This window comes from Pipistrellus kuhlii, unplaced genomic scaffold (genome assembly GCF_014108245.1).
Source record: "Pipistrellus kuhlii isolate mPipKuh1 unplaced genomic scaffold, mPipKuh1.p scaffold_m20_p_2, whole genome shotgun sequence".
NCBI lineage: Eukaryota > Metazoa > Chordata > Mammalia > Chiroptera > Vespertilionidae > Pipistrellus > Pipistrellus kuhlii.
Genome location: NW_023425515.1, coordinates 173,068,045 through 173,090,793, shown reverse-complemented (window position 1 = coordinate 173,090,793; position 22,749 = coordinate 173,068,045). Strand labels below are relative to the sequence as shown.

General features: G+C 53.4%; 1 protein-coding gene across 1 annotated transcript in view; it reads right to left on the bottom strand.

The window, feature by feature from the left end:
• The window catches only part of GRIK3 (glutamate ionotropic receptor kainate type subunit 3), a 192,182-nt gene extending 170,746 nt beyond the window's left edge, over positions 1 to 21,436 (bottom strand). Inside the window, exon 1 of the mRNA XM_036446690.2 lies at positions 20,881 to 21,436. Within this exon, the coding sequence (XP_036302583.1) occupies positions 20,881 to 20,995 (115 nt within the window). The 5' untranslated portion in view covers positions 20,996 to 21,436. The remainder of the gene's footprint in view (positions 1 to 20,880) is intronic.
• Positions 21,437 to 22,749: the final 1,313 nt, after the last annotated feature.

Sequence of the window (22,749 nt, the reverse complement as noted above, 5' to 3'; positions counted from 1 at the left end):
CACTGAAGGACACAGAGTGAGTGTTCCAGAGACTATTCCATGGCCAGCCCCAAGTACCAAAGAAGCAGGAGCCCCACTTGGTCCAGAACTTAATCTGCTTGCTTATAAAGGTAGAGGTTCTGCCGAAACCGGTTTGGCTCATTGGATAGAGCGTCGGCCTGTGGACTGAAAGGTCCCGGGTTCGATTCCGGTCAAGGGCATGTACCTTGGGTTGTGGGCACTTCCCCAGTAAAGGGTGTGCAGAAGGCAGCTATGGGTGTTTCTCTCTCATCGATGTTTCTAACTCTCTATTCCTCTCCTTTCCTCTCTGTAAAAAATCAATTATATATATATATATATATATATATATATATATATATATATATATATATATATATAAAAAGCTAAAGGTTCTTCAGAGAAAACATCTCCCAAATTCCTTTGTTTCCCCTGCCACTGGCTCCAAGGGGCCCTGTGATAATGACATCTTGGGATCTGGGCGAGGTGGAGTTTACCAGCACTGTCCTAGGCTGGGAGCTGGCACTTGCTTCTTTGCTAATTTTTTCTTCTGCAGCCACCTCCTGACAAGGTCCACGAGGGACTCTTGACATGACACCAGACAGCCCACACTCTCACTATAGGTGCCCCACCCACCCACCTGTAGCCTGGCCAGGGTGAGGGTGCCCAGCACCTCACGTCTGCCTGGGTGGGGGGCACAGCCTCTCCCCTCCTTCCCAGCCCCCGTCAAGCAGAAGTGGCAGCTTGGTGGAGCTTCCTACTTTGTACGGCCTCTTGCAGCCTGGAGGGAGTGGGTAAGGACTATGTGTCTGTGCGGCCTATTATCCAGGCCCAATTAGTTGCTGGGCCTGTGTCATCGGAGAGATGGGCCCGCGGCCACGGCGAGGACTGCAGGGAGCCAACAAGGACAGAGGTTGTTAAAACGCTCCTGCAGAGCTCGGATGCCCGCACCAGGTCCCGGCGCCTCAAAAACATGGGAACGTGAAGGGACTCGCAGCAGGGTTTCTGCCCGGCACATGTTAACCTAACTCTGGGTAATGCTGCCCTGGAGATACACAGCAGCTCGGAGCCAGCCAGTAAAGGAAGGAAGGAAGAACCAGAAGCATCCTAAACAGACCATTGTCTGCTCTGGAGGAGGGGAGGGTGTCCCCGCGGGGCTCCTCCCAGCCCCTGGGGAATTCAGTTTGATTTGTGGGGCTCTTACGAATTGGCTGCTATGGGCCTGGCTTGGGGCAGCCGCTGGACTACACAGGGAACTGAGATGGAACCAGGCAGACCGGCGGGCAAACCTTGGTGCCTACACTTCACAGGGCTCAGACCCCTCACCTGGAAAGTGGGAATGCTGCACCCACCGTAGGGTTGTTGTGAGGGTTCAATGAGATGGAAAAGGCCTCGCTGGCCAGGAGCTGCCATTACCAATAGGAATGAGATAAGGGCCTTGCCTTTGAGAAGCTCCTGTCCTAGTGGGGTCAGGGACTCAGTGCCTGTGGGAGCCAATGGGAAGCCTACAGTGAGGCAGGGCCAGGGGGGAGAGAAACATATTCCCTTAGCCTCTCTCTTGTTTACTCCTAATCATAAGACAGGCACACAAAATATTTTGCTTTTCCCTCTTAACCCTACTGCAAGAGAAGCAGCACATGCATGATCGTAAATGGCTCCGATGCAGGGGACGCACTATAGGGCGAGGTGGGGCCTGTGGCATGTGGGAATGTGGGGAAAGAAGCTGGAAATCCAGAATCTTATATTTTAAAAAATTCCATTTATTTTAATATTGGCTAACTCACCTTAAAAACTAATTCAACTTAAAATTAAATTTATGTGTGTGTGTGGGCGGGGGGAAGGCGGCAGAGCCTAGAAACAGAGTTCAGAAAGAGAATTCCTTGAATTTGAGGCTAAAGAGTTTCTTTTTAAGTGAGTAAATAGGTTTTGATGTTGGTATTGCTTTAATAACAAAATAAAAAAAAGTCCGAGGCAAATGCAATAATAGGCCCATAAGCTTCAATGTTGTGAGCTCCAGCAGGGCTGTAAGGAAGACTAGTGGGGAAGGAAATTATTTTTGCATCAGTGAGAAGAGCCCTGAAAAAGAAGCGGGGGGGGGGGGGGGGGGGGGGGAAGCTCCAGGGGGCCTTGGGAAGGTAGTAACCAACTGCCTGGTGCATCAGAGAAGGCTTCCCGGAGGAGGTGAAACTTGCAACAGGACAAGTAGTCTTTCTCCCAGCCCAGGAGTTCACAACATTAAAGCAGGAGGCCAAGAAGGAGAAGCATTCCAGCTGGGAAGCATAGAATGCAGAAGCATGGGAGTCACAATTAAATGTGTGTGTGTGTGTGTGTGTGTGTGTGTGTGTGTGTGTGTGGAAGGTGGGGGGGTGGGCGGCAGAGCCTAGAAACAGAGTTCAGAAAGAGAATTTCTTGAATTTCAGGCTAAACAGCCCTGCCGTCCTTGAGCTGATCATGGTTCTGTATGAGAACAGGGTGCTGGAAATCGAAACTAAAGGGAAGCACAGCCCAACAGATCGGTGTGGGCTGCCCCTCCCACCTTGCCGCAGCAGTCCTGGGTACAGGGACCCCTGCACCTGTCCTGCAGGCCGAGGTTTCCCTCCTCCCACCACGGCGGCTCCACCTCAGTGCGCGAAGGGGCGTCAGCCACAGGGAAGCTCCTGGTCCTTGGAGACTCCTAAGGAGAAAACTGAGAAGAGAGCTCCTTCCTTGGGCCTCGCTGCCACGTGGTCAGTGGGGTGTAGGACTTGCAGAAGGTCTGCCTGGGCAACCAGACGCCCAGGACCGGCCTGCTTGCCGGAGGAGGCGTTGAGGAGAGCAGTCACCACCCGAGGAGTGCTCATCACCTTGGGTGCCGGAGACAGAATGCACCTAGGGTTTTCTGGTCAACACAGAGAAGCATGAAATGGCGCTGGAGGCCCAGCTGAGCCTGTGGACAGTCTAATGTGGCATGCACTGATGGAGGTCTCACAAAGCAGATACACAGTTCCGGGACTGGCCCACACATGCGTGTCACGGCTTGGCCGCCAGTGCTCAGGCCTGGGATGAGCGGACCGCCGGGCTTCTGCAGAGGGCCTTTGACCAGAAGTCAGGTCACAGGATGTCTAACCAACCCTCCATCTGTCTCCACATTTCCCTGTCCTTTCTCACCTGAACCACTTAAACAGATTCTTTAAAAAAAATAATAATAATTATATATATATATTTTTTTTAATTGATTTCAGAGAGGAAGGGAGAGGGAGAGAGAACCATTGATTGGCTACTTCCTACACATCCCATACTGGGGATGGAGCCCACAACCTGGGCATGTACTCAGACAGGGAATCAAACGGTGACCTCCTGGTTCACAGGTCGATGCTCAACCAGTGAGCCACACAGACTAGGCTTAAACAGCTTCTTGATGGCCCCTCAGCTTCCACTTGTACCTTCTGCTATCATGCCACAGACATCAGGACAACTTTTCATATGTGTAAATCTGATTATGTTGCTCCCATCATGTAGTCCTCAATGGCTCCCTAGTGCCTTGAGATAAAGTCCAGCCCCCTTGCCTTGATGTGTACAGCCTTCCATGAGGCCCACCACTCAGGCCTTATCCCTTCTGTTCACTCCATTCACACTGGACTGTCTCAAGGTTTTTAAACACTAGTTTGAAACATGAAATTGTTGACGTTTGACCACGTTTGACCTACGAAGTTGGTAGTTTATGTGGTTCAGCTTAACACAACTGTCTGCCCCTCAGGCACTGGTACATGCTATTCCCCCTACCTAGAAAATATCCCTCCCTCCTCCCCATTGCTTTCACCTAACTGTCCCTCAGGTCTCAGCCCAAATGTCACTTCCTCAGGGAATTCTTTCCTGATGTCCCCTGGCAGCCTGCACTTCCCTTCTTTGAACTTGTAACGGCTTTGATGTCTGTCTTTCTGCCAGATAAGCTCCATGAGGGCAAGAATCATGCCCATCTTACTCACCCTAATAATCACAGCACCTGGCAAAGGGTAATCACAGGGTTGGCACATAGTAAATATGGTGCTCAATAAAGTCTCGCTGAGGAAACTTGCCTGTAGGAATGAGTGGATATAGCTCCACCCAGACCAGCTGTATGACTTTGGACTAGCCACCATTTTTAGGTGTCAGTTTCTACATCTACAGGAAAGGTAATCAGAGAGATACGAAAATTAAATGAAATCAGGCATTCTGGCATATTTGGCCTTTTTACGGCTCAAAAACGTTGATGGCAGGGCTTTCTCCAGACTTGGCTGCAGCACCCAGGTTCCTTCCTTACCTGACCCATGGTATTGCCAAGAGATGAAACGCTGAAGGAGACATGCAGGGAAGAGCCTGGTCAGAGTATTCCTTGCAACTGTTTAAAGCTCAGACTTCATGGAATTTGTGTAATACAGAGCAGATAGCCCTGGCCTTTCAAGGAGCTGTGGAAGCCTGGATTTTTATAGCACCTCTAGCTGCACAGCTGGGGATGTCTGGAACACCAGAGTAAAAGCAAACCAGGGCCCCTCTGTCACATCCCTAGATAATCTATTCTTGAATATCTCCTATAACAGGAAGCTCACTACTCCCCACGGTATCTTATTTTATCTTTGAACTAGTGGCCCAGTGTACAAAATTCATGCATGAGGGGAGGGTGTTCCCCTCAGTCCAGCCTGCACCCTCTCCAATCATTTACTCCTTGGGGATGTATGACCGCAATCTGAGATTGCTGGCTCCTAACCGCTCACCTGCCTACCTGACTTATTGCCCCTATCTGCCTCTGCCTGCCTGCCTGATTGCCCCTAACCCCTCTGCCTGCCTGCCTGATCACCCCTCACTTCTCTGCCTGCTTGCCTGATCACCTCTAACTGCCCTCCCCTGTTGGCCTGATTTCACCCCCAACTTCCTCTGCCTGCCTGATCACCTCTAACTGCCTCTGCCTGCCTGATCACCTCCAACTGCCCTTCCCTGTCAGCCTGATCTTGCCCCCAACTGCCCTCCCCTGCTGGCCTGATCGCCCCAAACGGCCTCTGCCTTGGCCCTGACCACCATGGCTTTGTCCAGAAGGAAGTCGTACGTCTAGAAGATGGCCAGTTGACCCAGTTTAATTAGCATATTACTCTTTTAGTAGTATAGATAGATTACATAGGATAGGATTGCTTAAATGGGGAGGGGAGCCTTTTTCAGCAGAAGGAGATGCTCTTTGCAGACAAAAATACTATATCAACACTGATAGACAGCCATATGCACTATACTGCCAACCTGGTCATTAAAAAACTGAGCCGCTTTCTTACACCTTACACCGAACAGCTGTTGCCCTTAAAAACCCTCCTCAGCCCCCACCTTAGGTTCTGCCTTCACAGTTCACCCAGGTTAGGTTCTGATTGGTTGGTTTCTATGCCAGTCAGTGTCTCTGGGCCTATCAATGGGCCTGATCAGAGAGGTGGGGCTGATCAGCAGCCCCAGAGGAGGCCCAAGAGAAAGAGAGGCAAGGCTGCTGGCCAGGGCCTGAGAGAAAGAGAGAGGCAAGGGCTGATCAACAGCTGCCACAGAGGCTACAGATCAGACCCTGCTTCTCTCTCAGGCCTCTCTTCAGGCTTGATCCACAGCCCCCTTGGCAGTCAGTGCTGAGTCGTGGTGCCCTCAGTGGTGGGCAGTCAGTGCAGGGTCACCACGGCAACCCAGCGAGTCTTCGGTTGTTTTGGATGCTATGGACCCTAGGTTTTTATATATTAGGATAGCACTGACTATGAGATAGCTTGTATTGAATCAAAGTCTGCCTTCTTGGGCCATCACCCACTGGCCCCAATTCTCTTTACTGGGACCTCTGAAACCAGGTTTGCTCCCTTTTCCATGCTACAGCCCTCAGAGATTTAGAGATGACCACTGTTGCCCTCACATCTCAAGCTCTGGTCTTCGAGCATTCTCTGTGGCACTTCGTCTCCATACCTGTACAATGGGGACAGCACGTGCTGTACTTCACTTCTCTCTGGGTGGGGCCGAGACTGGTAAGGAGAAAGCATTCACATTTTTGCTCTGAGAGAGGTTGCAGGAGCCCCAGACCTTTCTCACTACGGGCCTTAGATCCAGGTCTGGAATCAAAGTGGCTCACAGGAAAAGCCACCTTCTGGTGGGTGAGTCAGGCTCCAAGGCTGTCTGCCCTCCCCGGCCTCTGGGAGAGATTGATGGCCACACTGACGAATCACTCCAATGTATTAGGTAGATAAAGAAATTGATTATTCCATAAATTACTGTCTCCATGGGAAAAAAAAAAAAGTCCCAATTTTTTAGAAGAGAAAATATTATAAATCTGTCCAAGGCCTTGTGAGCAAAATTGTAGCCATTTCAGTTTAATTGTCTGAGAGCTTCTTTGCTACGGCCCCAGAAGAAAAGTCCCTGAAGCTACTGGCTTCCAATCTAGCTGCTCCCTCCCCAACTCCACAAATAGCCATGTCAGGTCACGGGCGAGGCAGATTCACATTGCAACAGGAAGACTCTGGATCGGCCAGAAAGAAAAACTTTCTCACCCAGGAGACAGATCCGTATCCTTCAGATGAGCAGCAGAGTCCTAGAGGAATAGCATTTGGAACCCCTGCCCTTACCATTCTCCTTCCTCCTTACACCGGTACCTACCCCATCTGGAGATGTTAAGGTCCAGTTCTTCCAGGAGACAGAGAACTGGCCAAAAGGAACCCTGAATGGGGCTTGAGGATGGCGTGTGACAGGTCAGGAGAAAGAGTTCTCAGGACAACAGCAGCGATAGAATGGTTATGAAGGCGCAAGGACAAGAAGGAGGGCAGGAGGGAGGGTGACAGGGAAGAGCGGTGGTTGTGCTGGGTGGGTTTTAGCTTGCCTCTCCTCTCTGAGCCTCGGTTCTCCTCCCCAGTACACAGGAGAATGAGGAAGATCCAGTGCAGGGCTCTGGTCTGAACCATATGGACCTAAATGTTCAAGGAGCCACAGCTATCACGGCAGGTCAGCTTCTCGAACCTACGTGAGGCCATTTAGATGCCAGCAGGTCCAGGAACACTGCTCCGTGCCCCTGGGACCCCCACAATCCCCTGCTCTGCATGCTCTTCAGTACACAGAGTGGACACTCAAAAATGTTCAGTGAAGCAATGAGTCAGCCCAGAGTCCTCGTGAAGAAGACAGGAAACAATTACAAACAGCATAAAAATAGCCACATTTCCAAAGCAGATTTCTCTGATTCTGGGAATCCAAGCAGGAGCAGCAAACACCCCAGTCCCCTCTTACTGAGCTGGATCGAGTCAGGGCTCCCGGAGTACCCTACTTGGTAGGCCCCCCTTCCTCCCTGCCCATTTCAGATCGTTCCAGCTGCTGTATGACTTCAAGGTGCCATCTTGCCTCCTAAATCCCTGGAGCCCATTCACCTAAACCTCACTCCTTGTTCAGGGGCAAAAGCCAATTCCTCTGACTCTTATCCTTCCAAAACTCTTAGCCTCCTGTGCCCTTTGGCTTCTAGTCCAGGAGTTTTAGCCAACTCTCAGGCCCCAGCGGTGGACAAAAGCTCCCCTCTTCTCTGAGGTCACTTTCCTCTGTGGGAGAGACCTTTGTCAATGTCCAGCCCAGTCACAAGGCTTCTCAGACACGTGCAGGTGGTGGAGCACCTGGTACCACTGGGTTCTTTGGGGAGTGCCACAAAGCTGTGACACATTCAATTCCCATGACCTGAACAAAAAGTAATTTTATTTACTATCAGCAGAAAACAGTTCTATTACAGGTATGCAGGGCTCTGCAACTCAAAAAAATAATACCACACAAAATGCTTTTAAGAAATCACATTTAGCAGGATGAAGACAGATAACACTTGCCTACTTACCAAATGCAATGCGAGAGATGATGCTGACAAGCTGAGCGAAGACTCTTGGTATCAGGTGTGATATTTGACAACGGAATATTCACTCGTTTTGTCATCTGCTACTGCTCCCCAGCAGACGAGCCGTATAAGGCAGAACAGGTTTAAGAACAATTTATTAGGGGCAGAGGGGAGAGGGGGGAGGGATGGAGGGAGAAAATTCTATCCATTCACTTCACTTTCTTTTTCTGTGAGATACTCCATTTGAACGGCCACAAATAACAGTTCTTACTAGCCCACTGTGTCTGCTAAACACCTCAGCCTGGTTTATGAGCAGCAGAGTCCTAGAGGAATAGCATTTGGAAAAAGAATGCCCGTTTAACAAGACCTTACAATAACCACATCACCCGTACTGGAGAAGTCAGCAGGCAGGCGGAGCACACTGGCTACCCCAGGGCCTGGTTGCTCTCCGTGGTGCTGAACTCAGAGGTTAGGGGTCAACCTTAATTTCCCTGCTTCTTGCCAAACAACACAGGGTAGGTATATCATCATCTTCAAGCTTTTATAAACACGGGTGAATCTGATTTGTACTTCTCCCTTAACATGGAAAAAAGGTTTATAAGTCCTTTTTGCCGCAGTGGAAAGATCTAATCTCCTTATCTTTCTTAAGGCTGAAAATTTAAAACCTATAACTTTGTGTGTGTGTGTGTGTGTGTGTGTGTGTGTGTGTGTGTGTAGGGGGTGTAACAGGGAATTTTCCTAATAGACTGGGGGTTACAGACCGATGTTTTCGTAATATTTTCCTCATGGCTCATCAGGTGTGGACTCTAGTCATTCCCCCCTTCAGTTCTCTGGATCCCAATCTGTGATAGAAAAGAGTGGGGACAGGAAATGCGCTCCTGAAGGCCAATATTTGGGGTGCCTCCACTTACATTTCCATGGGCTCAGAGACTGGCCAACTGGATGGCCTTGCCTGACCTCCTCCAACACAGAAAGACTTTCTGGATCCAGAGAAAGACACAGGCTCACCTCTCTTGCAAGAAGCTGGGGATGTTATTTCTGTTCAACTCTCCCCAGCCCTCGGTCCCCATGGACCAGCCATAATTCAGCTAAACCTGCAAGTTCACCCATATTTTATTTACTGATTCGATGTTACGAGACAAGTAAAATAGACGGCTGTCACCGCTATTAAACTGAGCAAGAAAAATGGCCATGTAGGCAACAGGCTCCTTCTGCTCATAATGCGTCATCTGTTTCCTTGGGGAGGGAAGCAAGAAAGGGGAGGGTCTGGCCTCAGGGGTGGTCCTGGTCCTGTCATGTTCAGGAGACTGCACTGCAAACCTGTACCGCCCTCACTCTCAGCTATACTAATGTGGTACACAAATGAATCTGTCCATCAGGAATTGGGGCCATCACTTAAGTCCTCAGTTTCCCCACTGATCCAAAGTAAAGTCCCTGTACTCACTCCCCAGGCTTGGGGTAAAGAATGACTGGTGAGCCCCAATTTTGGAAGCCTGTGCTGTGCCACAGAAATAAACCTCCAATTGGCTGCCTCTTACGAGTACACAGACACATACATGTGCACACATTCACATGTGCAATACTCCCCAGAACCCAGGGTGGGTGCTGGATATGTTCCCAGTGTTAAACGGTCCAGGCTGACTGTCTATACAGCCTGAAGCTCCAGGTTAAGTGACAGCCTCGCTTTCCATAAAGCTGGCATGTCGTCTTGCTGCCTACACATCCTATCGGGATCCAGTGATATGGGGACGACAGGAAAAGAGGAGACCAGTCCCATGCCTGGTGGCAGCTCAGTGATACAGCTACAGCCCTGCCAGGCAGCTGTCCTGAGTGACCAGCCTATTAAAGAAGGAACAGCAGACATTCCCTTCTGTGGTTCAGCTCCCAGAGTGAGCAGCAGAGATGCTGAGGGGAGAGAGGGAAGGAGGGTGGGCTGAGGCCAGAAAAGGCAGGTAGAGCATGGTCTTTTCTTCTGTCTTTTGTTGAAGTAGACAACTTGTGTCTCTCTCAAGAGGAGCAGCATGAGATGAACCAAACAACAGATATGAAGACCAACCCTGAGAAAGAGCCCACTGCCCTGTATTCTCCAGCTACCCCCAACAGTCTACATGGAAAATGTCTTAGCCGAGCTGACGCAGTGGAAGAACACATGGACATTATTAGAACACAGACTTCATCCAAGACACTAACAATGTCTTCCATGAAATCTTGTTGACAACGTGGAAAATGTGTTGCGCTGAATGACAGGGTAGTTAGATTGTCTTACATTCAAATGACTCTATTCATCAATGCACTCATTTATCCAACCAATAGTCATTAATCACCTACAATGTGCCACACGTAGCGATAGATGCATCGGACAAGTCAGCTTTGGCCTGTGCATGTACAGGTAACCAAGAATTACAGCATAGCAAGTGCTATGACAAGGAAGTTCATAGCACTGTGGGATTCACAGGAGGAGATGGGAGTCAAGAAAGGCTTCTTAGAGGGAGAGACGTGTTTGCTGAGACCTGAGAGGTAACTAGAAGTTGGCACGGAGTATGAGGGAAGACCCAATGCTTCCTGGGGTCTTGGATGTTCAGGACAGTGGAGCTGAGAAGTTGTGTGAGGGAAAGTGGAACAGTGTGTGAGTCTGGAGGTGCCAACCAGGGCAGGTCATAAAGGGTCTGAGAACATGAGGAAGCCAATAGGATTTCAAAGCTGATCAAAGTGTAAGGTAGTCATGGATCCAAGACCACTGAATAAAACCAACAGACTCTGACACTAGTCATGGCCTGACTAATGTATCGATGGCAGACACAGCTGAAGGGAGAGGGGGTGTTCATCCCAGGCTCAGAGGGCACAAAGCATAACAGACAACAGAAAGGGAGCCACAGAAGCATCACTACCCAGAGCAGTGGTTCCCAACCCCAACCATCCTGCAGGCCAATAACCACCCCACCTCTTTACAGTAGACCCTTGGGGGGGGGGGGGGAAGAGTCAGGGAGGAAGAAGATGGTGGAATTCATGCCTGTCTCCTGAGGATGGAGGGAAGGGAACAGGCTTTGGTGCTCCAGAAACAAAAAGAAGAATAACCACCCAAGGGTTCAATAATAGGATTTACTAGGGATAAATGACAGGTCCTGCCTTTAGGCTCAAAAGATCAACTGCCAAAGAGAGGATGAGAGGAGTTATAGATCAGCAGCGATGCCTGTGGAAAAGACCTCGTGATCTCCTGGGATCACCAGCTCAGTGTAAATCAACAGAGTGAAATGGCTGCTGACAGGCCAAAATAGTCTGGGGTTGTATAACCAGATCTGAGGAGGTGATGAGCTTCCTGGTTTCAATACACAAGCAGTACTATGATTAGCTCTCGGCAGAAGAATTGGGCATCTGTAATCCAGAGAAATGCCTTTACATTTCTGTAGGGCTTCGTTGTGGGACAGAGAGCAAACTGGAACCAGAATCAGTGGGCAGGGAGATCATAATTGTAAGAGTAAATGGGTAACATTCAGTGAGCTCTTACGTGGCTATGGTCTAAACTTCACATGCATGAACTAATTTAATCATTACAAAAACCTTGTGACGCAGGTTCCACCATTATTACTATTATTTTGCAAAATTAATAATGTGCTCAAGATCACACAGGTGGGAAGGGATGGAGGCAACTTTCAAACTCAGGCCGTTGGATTGCAGGACCTGTGAGCTCTCCTCAATGCCAGATTGCTAAAACGTACCGAGAGCTTCCTTTGTTCCAAGTATGTTAATTCTCACGTGATCCCATAAGATCAAATCTATTATTATCCCCCTTTTGCGGATGAGAACATCTAGGTTTAAAGAAGTGAAGTGACTTACCCAAAGTGACAGAGCCTGGAGGGAGAGAATCAGAGTTTAAAGTCCAAAGAACTTATATACATATATGCAGAACCCATGGACACAGACAATAGTGTGGTAAAGGCTTGGGGTGGGACAGGGACTGGGTAGAGAGGGGCAAAGAGGGGAGAAAGGGAGACAGCTGTAATACTGACAACAATAATATATATATGAGTGCCGGCCCTGTCAGTCACCTCTCGCAGAGGTGGCAGGGCGATTGGGGGGGGGGGGGGTCAGTGAGCAGGCTATGCCAGGCTGGCCAAGACAGGTGCCGGCGGGGGCCCCTCCCCTCGCTTCTCCCCCATCGCCCTGCCAAGTTGCCCCACAGATGGCCCTGATCACTGGCCAGGCCTACGGACCCTACCCATGCATGAATTTCATGCACTGGGCCTGTGTGTGTGTGTGTGTGTGTGTGTGTGTGTGTGTGTATGAGCTTAAAGTCAAACAGATTTCAGATCCTACATTTTCAATGTTCACATTACACTGCCTTCCCTGAAACTGCAGGGAAACAAGTTTGAGGGGGAAATTTGCAACAAAGATTGGAAGGGGCCAAAACATTTGCAATCAGGAACAGAGCAAGGTCAAAAGTGGCGAGCTTTCTTATACAGGTGGTGTTCAATCAGAGATGAGACATGCTAAGGGTTTTGGGGCTTAGAACAGTGGTTCTCAAAGCATAGTCCTCGGGCAAACAGCATCGGCATTATCTAGGAACCTGTCAAAATGCAAGGTCTCAAGCCTCGGCCTGAACGCACTGAATCAGAGGCTGTGAGGGTGGGGCCCAGCAGTCTGTATTTTACTGAACGCTCCCAGTGATCCTTCTGCATGCTAATGTTTGGGAATCAGAGGCCTGGAATGACCCCTGGGTTTCTTTTTCAGCCTGGATTCTGTAATTCTCCACCATGGCAGGGAAATGTGATGCCTGGAGCCCTGGGAAGTCCGCGGCTGCCTGCTCCTGCTTTTCCGCCCAATTGGGCAGGCTTTTCAGAATAGCATATTTCAGTTCTGCAAAGCAGATGCGGGAAGGCTTTGCAGAGGTCTCCCTTGTTCGCATCTTTAAAGAGCTCATCCCTGCAGTGGTTCTGAGAACTCTATAAACCCCCTTCCACCGGCAGCCAGTGTGCATCAGCCCCTTTAACAGTGCAAGACTTAATTGTCTCCTCTGGATCGGAACCCTCTGCACACAAACAAGGATCTTAGCTCCTTCTTGCTCCTCTTTCCCCCTCTGCCTTTCTTCGCCACCATTCAGCATGGAACCAAAGGATTTGGAGTCGAGCAGCTACTCTCCCCCACACCTCCCAATCCCACTCCATCTCATTTTTCTCCCATCTGAATTATCACTACGGGGACTCTCTCCTCCCTGGCTTTCGCTGCAGCCTCATTACCTGGTGTCTCTCAGCAGAGCCAGCAGTGTCTCATCCCTGGGGGCCCAGCCTCCAGCCACACACCCTCTCTGGGCTGCACCTGCTGCCTGTCCAGCAAGCCAGATTGGACTCCCATCCAAGGACTGATGAGGCCTCCCTGGACCAATCCCTCAAGAGCATCGCATAACCAGAATCATCCCATCACTAGATACATGCAAAATGCATTTCAGAAAAAATGCTGCAAATGCAGGGGAAAACCAGCACCCTGTGGCTGCAGGTGTGTGAGAAATAACAGGCCCGGGGGGTGTCTGGAAGCTGGCATCCGGGAAGGACACCTCGCCTGCTCCCTAGCATGGTGAATAACTGTCACAGGCTGCTAATTCCACTGCAGGCACATGGGTATGCGGGTAGTGGGCAAACACCGCATATTGAGCTGCCTGGAGTATTGAGCATGAGGATTGGCATAAGGCAGAGGGTACATGAGAAGCAGACAGCCTCAGAGCTCACAGTCTGATGGTGGAGACATGGCCTCCACTCTTGGGGAATCCTCTTCTCCTAACATTTATTAAGCATGAGGCACTGTGCAAGGAGCTGTATATACTTTATCTCCTTTAATCCTCACACTAACCTGATGGAGATGGTACTATAAGATTCAACCATACGACATTTTTGTAGGTCGAAAACATCTGAATATAGATTAAGATAATATTAATAATTCTATCTTACAGCTGAAGAAATGGAGGCTCAGAGGTAAAGTGACTATATTAGACTCACATTCAAACTCAGGTCCATTCTATTTCATCAAAGCGAAGAGCCAAGAAAGAAAAAAATCTTGCAAGTAAACTCATACGTGACTTGTGAGACACACTGATTTTAAAGATGTGAAACTGTGTGTGTGTGTGTGTGTGTGTGTATGTTCTTCTTAGAATCAATAAGACATATTATTTCATGCTGCCTCTTGGTAGTGATGAGAGAGAGGTGGCCTTAGGTACCCTTGGGCAGCTCCATGGCATAACACACATGCACTAGAGAAAGCCCTAGACACCCACAAGCAAAACTATAACCATGGTCAATAAGCATTAGTAAACAGGTCTAAAGGTCAGAGGAAGCAAGGAGAGGGACGTGGGAAGGTGACCTTTGAGAAGAGGGGAGTGGCCGGCTGGAGCAGGAGGCAGTGTGGACCCTGGAGGTAATGCCAAAGGAAAGATGAGGTGGGGAGGGTGCTCTGGGCATGGCTGCTATAAAATATGGCCAACGGAGATTAAAGCAAACTCAGAATGGCCTGCTGTCCTCAAATTCCCCCCACCCCACCCTCAATCCAGTCTCCTCTCTCCCAATCACAACTCCGTTAAGATGTTATCTCTGGAGCACAAGAAAACATGGACTCCATGGGCAAACACAGGTGATGGTGGGAGGCCAGTGGGGCACCTGCTCTCCCGTCCAGTTATGCAAACGCAAAGTTGCCACTTGAGAGCCTCCTGAAATCCTGCTCTTTAGCTGCCTCACACACCTCACCCTAGTCCTGGCCCTGTGCATGTCAGATTCCTCAAACAACAAAAGGAGAAAAGCTGACCTTAGGACAGCATTTACAATATTTTGAAAAGACATCACACCCATTTGACTCTATGAGGCAGGCAGTATCATCCCCATTTTACAGACAGAAAAAACTGAGGCCCTAGAAAATAACATGATCTGTCTGATTGTGCCTGTCTCAAATCTGTCACCTCTGTAGGGACTCTGGGCAGTGCAGCTTCCCCCACTTTTAGAACAGTTCAGTCCCTGGAAGCCACCGTTGTCCAGTCACTCCGTGTCCCCCGGGAGAAGGAACGTGGTGGGATAGAAGGGTCAGGTCTTCCCGATGGGGAAGGGTGGATTGGGAAGCTCTTACACCCAGGTCCCCACACCCTACCCATACTGTCTGCAGGACAGCAACGCTAATTCCAGGGCCCGGTGTCAGTGTGCCTTGCCCTCATATTGTCCCCCAAACTCGATTCCTAGCAAGGCAGGCTCTATTTAGAAGGTTGGGATATGACTTTTCTTTACAAAGAAAATGACCCTAAGACCTAGTAGCCTAGAAAGGATGTTGAAGAGGAGAAGGGAGAGGATTGGGGAGGGGCAAAGGAGGTCACAGAAGGAGTGTAGACAATAAAAAGCTAATTCACCAGCTACCTTCTCTGGCCAGGTCCCTAGCCGATGGGGAAGGAGATGAGGGGAAGACCCAGACATGAGGCCCTGGGACTTCCTCAAGGCTCTGAGGATGTCTTTGAGAACAACCTAATGGCTTCAGGGGACATGTAAGGTGGAGTCCCCAGAGCAGAGGCATTCCTGGGGGGTGGGGAGAGAAACTGGCCATACTCAATGGAGAGTCCTAGCTTTATTTCAGGCTTGGATTAAAGTGCTGGGCAGAGTGCAGAAGGCCGGACAAGGTGGGTGTAGTCACAATAAGAACGTGTGTTGGCGGCCAGGGTGGGAACCACCATCCAAACCTCTCCTCTCAAGGAAGCATATCTGCTACATGGCCCATCAGCAAGGGCAGTCTCCCTGGCACCAGCAAGGTTAATGTGGCCTAGCCCACAGTGTGAGACAGCCCAGCCCCGCCCCACTCAGCACCCAGAACCATGGGGGTGGGGCACTGCACTCAGCTGCCTGCAAAAACCGTTGTTTTCTATCTCCCAACTACACAGGCAGCTAAAAGCGCAGGCTCTGGAGTCAGGCTGACAGGAGGGGTGTTCTCATCCTGCTTTATCCCTTACTGGCTGTGTGAGGGTGGACAGGCGACTTTGCCAAGTTTAGTTCTCTCATCTGCAAAATGGGAACAATGCCTGCAGGGCGGTTAGGACTGCATAAGCTGATGGGGGAAACGCAACAGCTCCATTTATTGACCATGTACTGTTCACCCACATGACTAGTCGTTGTGTGAAAAGCACTTAGCACAGTGCCTAGCAGTGGCTAAGTGCTCAAATAACGTGCGGGCCAGCATACGGTTGTTGTTTTATTAATTTGTGCTCCAGACCAAGGTGGGCCCCCAGGCAGGAGCCGTGGCCCAAGCAGCCACCTGGGCACAGACACACTGCCCCCTGGTGCAACTGCTGGGAATCAGCACCTGGGAGAAGAGCTATTCAAGCCACAAGCTCACATAAGGCCCCCCATCTGCATCTGTCAGGCCCTGGGCCCACCCACCCAGCCAAAGCTCCAACCCCATCACACCAGCCTGGGGATGGCCAGCGGGGCCTGCTGGGTGCTGGCCCCGGAGGGAGAGCCCTGAGCCTGGAGCCGCAGTCCCCTCTGTTGCCAGGCAGAGCCTGGGAGCTCGGGGCTCCTCTCTGCGGCTGCCCAGCCAAGTGGAGCAGCGGCTTTCTGTTCCCTCCGCAGGGTCCTGAGCAAGCAAAGCGGGGCTCAGGCTAAAACCCTGGGAGGCAGAGGCAAGGGCAGCTGTCAGTTACAGGGTGGAGGAAGCTTGGCCTCCGTGGTTGAGCACAACTGTATCTCCTCCTAAAAGAGCACCCGAGGCAGCCCTGCAGCCTCTTCCACATACAGCCCTGCCCCTCCCCCAAGAGGAGAGGTTGTTGTAATGCCCTGTCCTCTCCCCGCCACCCCCCCGCACCACCCCCGCCACGGAGCGGACTCTGTTTCCTGGGGCAGGGACAGAGAGTGCTGGTAGAACGCAGTGACTCAGGGAGGCCCACAGGCCCCACAAAGGATCCGAAAAGCAGCTGGGCAGCCTTGCTTTCCTGCAGGGGGAGGGTCCGAGGAGTGGCCCCCGGAAAAGTCTTTTCAAATTACCCAGCAGGGCTGATTTCTGAGATCAGCTGGTGGGTCCGAGGGAGGGGGGTGCTAGTGACCTTGGGAGGGTCTAGCGAGGACTCAGTGCCTGGCTCACCCTGAATAAAGCACCTTGAAAAACCCCAGATCATCCCGACGTCAAAAGACTATTTAGCGCAGCGCAAGGCAGAATTAAGACGAAATTAAACTCGAGCTGAAGAAGGAGGGATGCCTGGGCTGACAGGAGCAGCTGGGTTTGAACGTGGATGCAGAAATTCCTCAGGTCCGTGCTCTCTAAGACCCCTCGGGCTACTCCCAGGTCTTGTCTGGAGCTATTTACTTCCAGGGGGGAAACCCCTATTGATCTTCACTCAGCTCCTGTCTGCTTCTACAAGGCGGTGATGTTTCAGCGCATCACCAGTCACTGCGAGGGATTTCTCATTGTTTTACAGGCAGCAGCTTCCAAACTCAAGAGATGAACGTTCAGGACCATTTGGGAGAAATCATGGGAGGAGGTGCAGATGGAGCTGGTTTGGGAATTCGGGGGGCGGGGTGGTACCTCACTTCCCTGGGACAGACTGCAAGTGCCTGCTGGGCCCCCCAACTGAGGATCCGGGAGCCTCATAGCTCCAATCTACTTCGCCTGTAGATGCTCAGAGAGTCGGGAGCTCAGGCAGCCGTTCCCTCCGCCCCTGTCTTCCCCCCCTCACCCCCCTACCTCCGCCGCCCACACACACACAAACACTCACGCACACCTGCTTTATGTCTCTGCAGTCATTTGGCTCTGAACCTCACCCCTGGCTGGCTAGAGATCAGCACCATCCATTCGAGCTCCCCAGCTGCTGCCACCGCTGTCTGATTCCCTTTTCAAATTCCAGGCTGGCCCTCGATCCTACAGCATGTATGTAACATGAGGGAGCCCCATGAACCACGATGAATCTAAGCAGCAGATCCACACCGGTGCAGACATCCCCACCACCCTGCACTAAGGGGAATCTGGGAGCCACGAAATCGCCCGAACCATCACGGCCAACCCAACGAAACAGGCTCTGGGTTGAGGGAGAGCACAATGTGAACAAAGTGGGCCAGTGAACTGGGGGAAGATAGAGGGGGAAAAAAACACACAAAAAACCAGGGCTCCTGGCTCCCCGGCTAGGGACCCTCCCCTTCAGGCTCTGAGTCATGTAACCAGAAAATCCAGGTCCCCACATGAGGTTCCTGGGCCCTTTTGGCTGAGAAGACCCATGCATTAAACTGCTTTCCATGACTGAAGACCAGCATCCACCTGAACAATAATAGCGACGATGATGATGATGATAATAATAGCAAAATGCTGCACAGTATGCCTTGCAAACCTTCAGTGAGCAGTACCTGATAATCACACGCAGAATACATCTTTCCACATATTCATATGAAATAATCGATGATCATTTTTCCACCCGCGGACTACAATCCAATTACTCTCTCTCCCTCACTCTCCTTTGTTACTTGCAAACCATCCGAGCAATCAATGCCTTGACCTCTCCCTCTGATAGACACAATTACAAAAAGACAGAGCAATGCAATTCATCTATTCAAGACGGGTTGTTTGAACACTCTGTCACGCTGCTGGGCTATCCATCTCCTTGTCTAAGAGGAGATTTCAGCCCCCAAACGAGGCACAAAGAGAGGGGGCGGTACACTGCTCCCCAGCCCACAGAGTCCTTTGCACACCTGCAGGAAACCCTCTCCCTGGCTGGTGCTCGCCACGCCTGCCTGCCTGCCTGCCTGCCTGCCTGCTGGAGAAGGATTCGGCTCCCAGCGGCTTAGGCACCCATCTCGGGAACCAGGGACACAGCACACTTCTGAGCCCAATTTCTGGGGCCTCCATTCCTGCAGCTCCAGCCAGAGCCTTGAGATCACAGGGGTGAGGAGGGAGGAGAAAGGGGAGATGGCATGGGGCCCAGCCAGGGCGGTATGTTTGGGTTTCGGCAAGAGAATCTTTCTCTCTCTGTGCTGTGTCCACTGTAGTTGCCTGACGCCAGCTGAGGCTTGAGCCCGGGCTCAGAAGGATGGGAGTTCAACTCCCCAGCAGGCTCCAGAGAAGCCCAGTGGCCCCAGAGCCTTCCCATCCTCCGCCCAAACTGGCACGGCGCTGGTGGTCACATATGGCACCCGCAAGGCAAACCAGTCCTCCGGCTGAAAATCAAATGGGGCCAGGTTCTCTGATACAAATGGCCTGGGCCGACACGCTAATTAATCCTGGGGCTTAATAGAAGGAGATTAGAAGAGAAGAGGGCTTTGCTGTCCTTAATTGCATTATTACATGCTGAACCCAAGAAAGGGCAGGCGGGTTTGAGGCTTCCCCTCAGGCCCTGAGGTGCAAGTCCATTTCGCAGGGGGAGGGGCAGGTGAGGGTACCTTATCCTGCCCCTCTTCCGCTGGTTCCTCTGCAGCTGGCCTCCCCTGCTCCTGTTTTCTGGGGCCCCAAAGACCTCCATCCCTAAGGCCGGGCTGGGAGCATGCCCATCCCATCCCTGCAGAGGAAAGAGGACCCTGCAATGCGTGAGCCGAGCACTTAGCACCTTTCCTCCCCCATTTCCTCCCGAGAGCCCCCCCCCCCAAAAAAAAACAGAGGGAAGGAAGCATGGAATAAAGAAAGGACTGGCCCACTACCAAGGGGCTGCGTGCCCCTAGAATGGTGACCACACTGGGCACTGGGGCAGAGACAGGGATATTTTTGGCTTGCCAGGAACACCCTGCACTGCAAAGGGTTTCAGTCACTGGGCTCCTCTGCCTTCCCATGTGCACCTGCCGGGATCTGGGCACGGAATGAAAGCCCCGGCCAGGGCACTGCGTCTACCACCATCCAGACAGCGAGTTCCAGAGGGTCTGGGGATCCTGGAGAGAGAGGCGGAGGAGACAGATTCCCACGATCTGACCGCCTCCTGGGAAAATCCTCAAGTACGAAGCCAAACCCGACACTGGTTCCCTGCACGCCCTGGCAACCCAGGGGCCGCACCTGGAGGAGAGCCACAGGGGAGGAAGGCAGCTCTGGCTCAGCAAAGCGCTGCCCGCTCGCTGCCTCGTGCCAGACGCTGGCGGCTGTGCCTCGCGAACCCAGGCGGCCCAGGTCTCCGGCCTGGCGGCGGGTGCAGGGCCTTCGTGACGGAGGCTCCCGCGGGGCCAGGCCCCGCCTGGCCCTGGGACAAGCAGCGCCCCACCCCTTACCCCCAACCCCGCACAGCCCAGAGCAATGCCTTCAGGGCGCTGGCCACAACAAAGTTGAAGCCGGAGTGAGTATCTCTGGCGATGAGGAGAGATGCGGAGACGCAGGAGCCCAGGAAAGCTGCTCGCAGCCCCGCCAGCCGCCGCCAGCTGCGGAGGGGTTTCCGCTAACTTTAAAAGCCGCTCGCGTCCCTCCTCTCCTCGCCTTCCCTCTCTTCTTCGCGCTGGGGAGGCTCGATGGCTCCCTTCCTCCACCTGCGCTGCCCCCAGGCCCCAGGCCCGAGAGGCCTGGGCCGCGAGGGGCTGCCGCTCCCCTGCCCCATGCCACGGGGCCGAATGCGGGCCACCAACGCCAAGGGCGGCCCCGGGCGCGGAGCTGGCTGCCCGGTCATGCGAAGCTATACCCTGCGTACCCACAGCGGCCGCTAGAGCCATGCCCTGGGCAGGGGCGAGGGGCCCCGGGGGAGCGAGGCGGGGAGAGAAGTTGGCGCCTTCCCCAGGGCTCCGCTCCGCAGAGAAGCGGGTCCCAGAACTCGGTCTGCAGCCTGTCGTGCCGGCAGGCGCCAGGAGCTGCGCCCGCCACTCGCCACTCGGGTTGGGGCCGGAACGCTCAGCGAGGTCTGGCCTCCCTCCCGGGAGCGCTCCAAGGGCCCCGCGCCCTCGCCCCCTCGGCCCCCGCGGCCCGGTTGCCTCCTTCCCAATAAGTAAGGCCTGTGACCCCGGCTTTGGAACTTTGTCCTTACCAGGAAGAGCTCCAGGGCCGGCCCTAACCGCCAGGAAAGGTTGGGGGGGAGGGAATCCCTTAGGGTCGTGTCCAGAGGCCCCCCATTCCCGTCCCCGCCCGCCCGGCGCACGGAGACCACAGCTCCGGGGAGCGCTTACCGATCCGGATGACGTGGGGCATCCCGCGCGAGTCCGGGATCCAAAGGGCGCACACGAGGAGCCCGGCCCAGTATTCCCACACCAGTCTCCGGAGGCGCCGCCAGGGAGCGGTCATCGTTGGGCGCCGCCGAGCGTGCCCGGGGCGCGGCCGTGGCGGGCGGGCTCCCCGGGGCGGCAGCTCTAGGCGCGGGCGCGCTGCAGCCCCCGAGGCGCCGCCTGGCCCAGCCGCCCGGCTCCCGAGCGCCGAAGCGAGTAGGGGGCGCCCCGCGGCGCCGCGCACATCTTACTGGGGGGCCGCCCCGCCGGCGCCTGCCCCGCCCGCCCGGCTGCCGCCCACGGGCCGCCCGCTAGCGAGGCTCCTGCGCTCCGCCCGAGCCCCGCTCGGACTCGACTCCCGCTCGCGTCGGTTCGGCTCCCTCCCGCGGGCTCCCACCTGCCCGGGCTGCCGGGCTGCCGGGCGCTGGCGGGCGGGCTGCACGCGCCTCGGCCGCTCCTCCTCCCGCCGCCGCCGATGCTATCGGCCCGGCTCGCACAAAGCCCCGGAGTGGAGCTGCACGCGCGCACACACTCCCGCCCAGCCCCCGCCCCGCGCCCTGCCGCCCGCCTCCCTCCCGCGCCGCCCGCTCCCTCCGCGCACACACACTTCACACTCACACCAGCCGCGGCCACACTCGCGCGCTCACACCTGCGCAGGGGGCGGGGAAGGGGATCTTGGACGCGGGTTTTGTGTTTTCTTTGGGGGGAGCGCCCCTAAAGCGAGGACCCTCCTCGATCCCCAGACGTCCCCACCCGCCTGCCAGTTCCTAGTCCCTTCAACTGCGAGGGCACGGAGCCCGGGAGCCGGGCGCGGAGCCGGAGAGCTGGCACCGGCAGCTGGGAGACGCGGCAGCGCAGCGGCTCAACCTGCCAGACCTGCTGGAGGAGACGCGCCCGCCGCCGCCGGGAGCAGAGGGACCCGGAGCCCACCGTCGGCGGAGGCTCGCTGTCCAGCTAGCTCGCTGCTGGGACTGGCTGGACGGCAGCTGCCAGAGAATGACCAGCAACGGGTTCCCTCCCTAATCCCAGCCCTTATGGAATCAGAGTTGGCTGGGGCTGGGGCTGGGCTGGGGGTGACAGAATTCAAAGGGAATTGCCCAAGCTGGGCTGAGGGAGCTGCAGGCTGGTAGGGGAGTGAGAGCCCGCCCAGGCCCCAGGGACCCTCTGCTGTGGGAGGCAGGACTGCACCGCGCTCCGCTAGGACAGGGGCTTCGGAGGAAGGAGGCTAAGTCCTTATAATCAGAGGGGCAGCTAAGACGCATCCTGGGGCTCCCCATCCCTCTCTTCCTGCAAGGCAGGGGTGGGATGGCACCCCCTCTCCCTTTCCTCCTGAGAAAGGATAAAGAGAAACTGTAATTTTCCGTGGGATGGGAGGAGGATCCGTGTGGGCGTACGCTAGGAAGGGTTAAAAAAAAAACCCACCTTGTTTATTAACAATAATAAATTTTTTTTCAAGTGGCGCTGGGTGTCAGGGGAAGGGAAGGGCTGTGGAGCGAGTCTGGAGCAGGAGGCTGGAATTACGCAGTTAGGCGAGTTTAATGACCTTTTTGACAGAGACAAAGCGGTGCCGATACAGTAGATAAATAAACCGGGTCTGTCACAGGCAGCGGCTAGGCTGTGTGTGAATTTATTTTTCTCATTTAAATAATTTGATCCATTCCATCATTCCCAATCTCTCCCATTTGCCAGCTGTCTGGTAGGAGCATGGCCCCAGCATCTGAAAAGCAAATCTTTAATTTTCTTACAAATAGGCTATGAGTGGAGCTCTATGGGGTCTATTAATTTCCCTGTCTTTTCTCTCCCATCCTGTGTGCGCATAGGGGACCGGGGCAT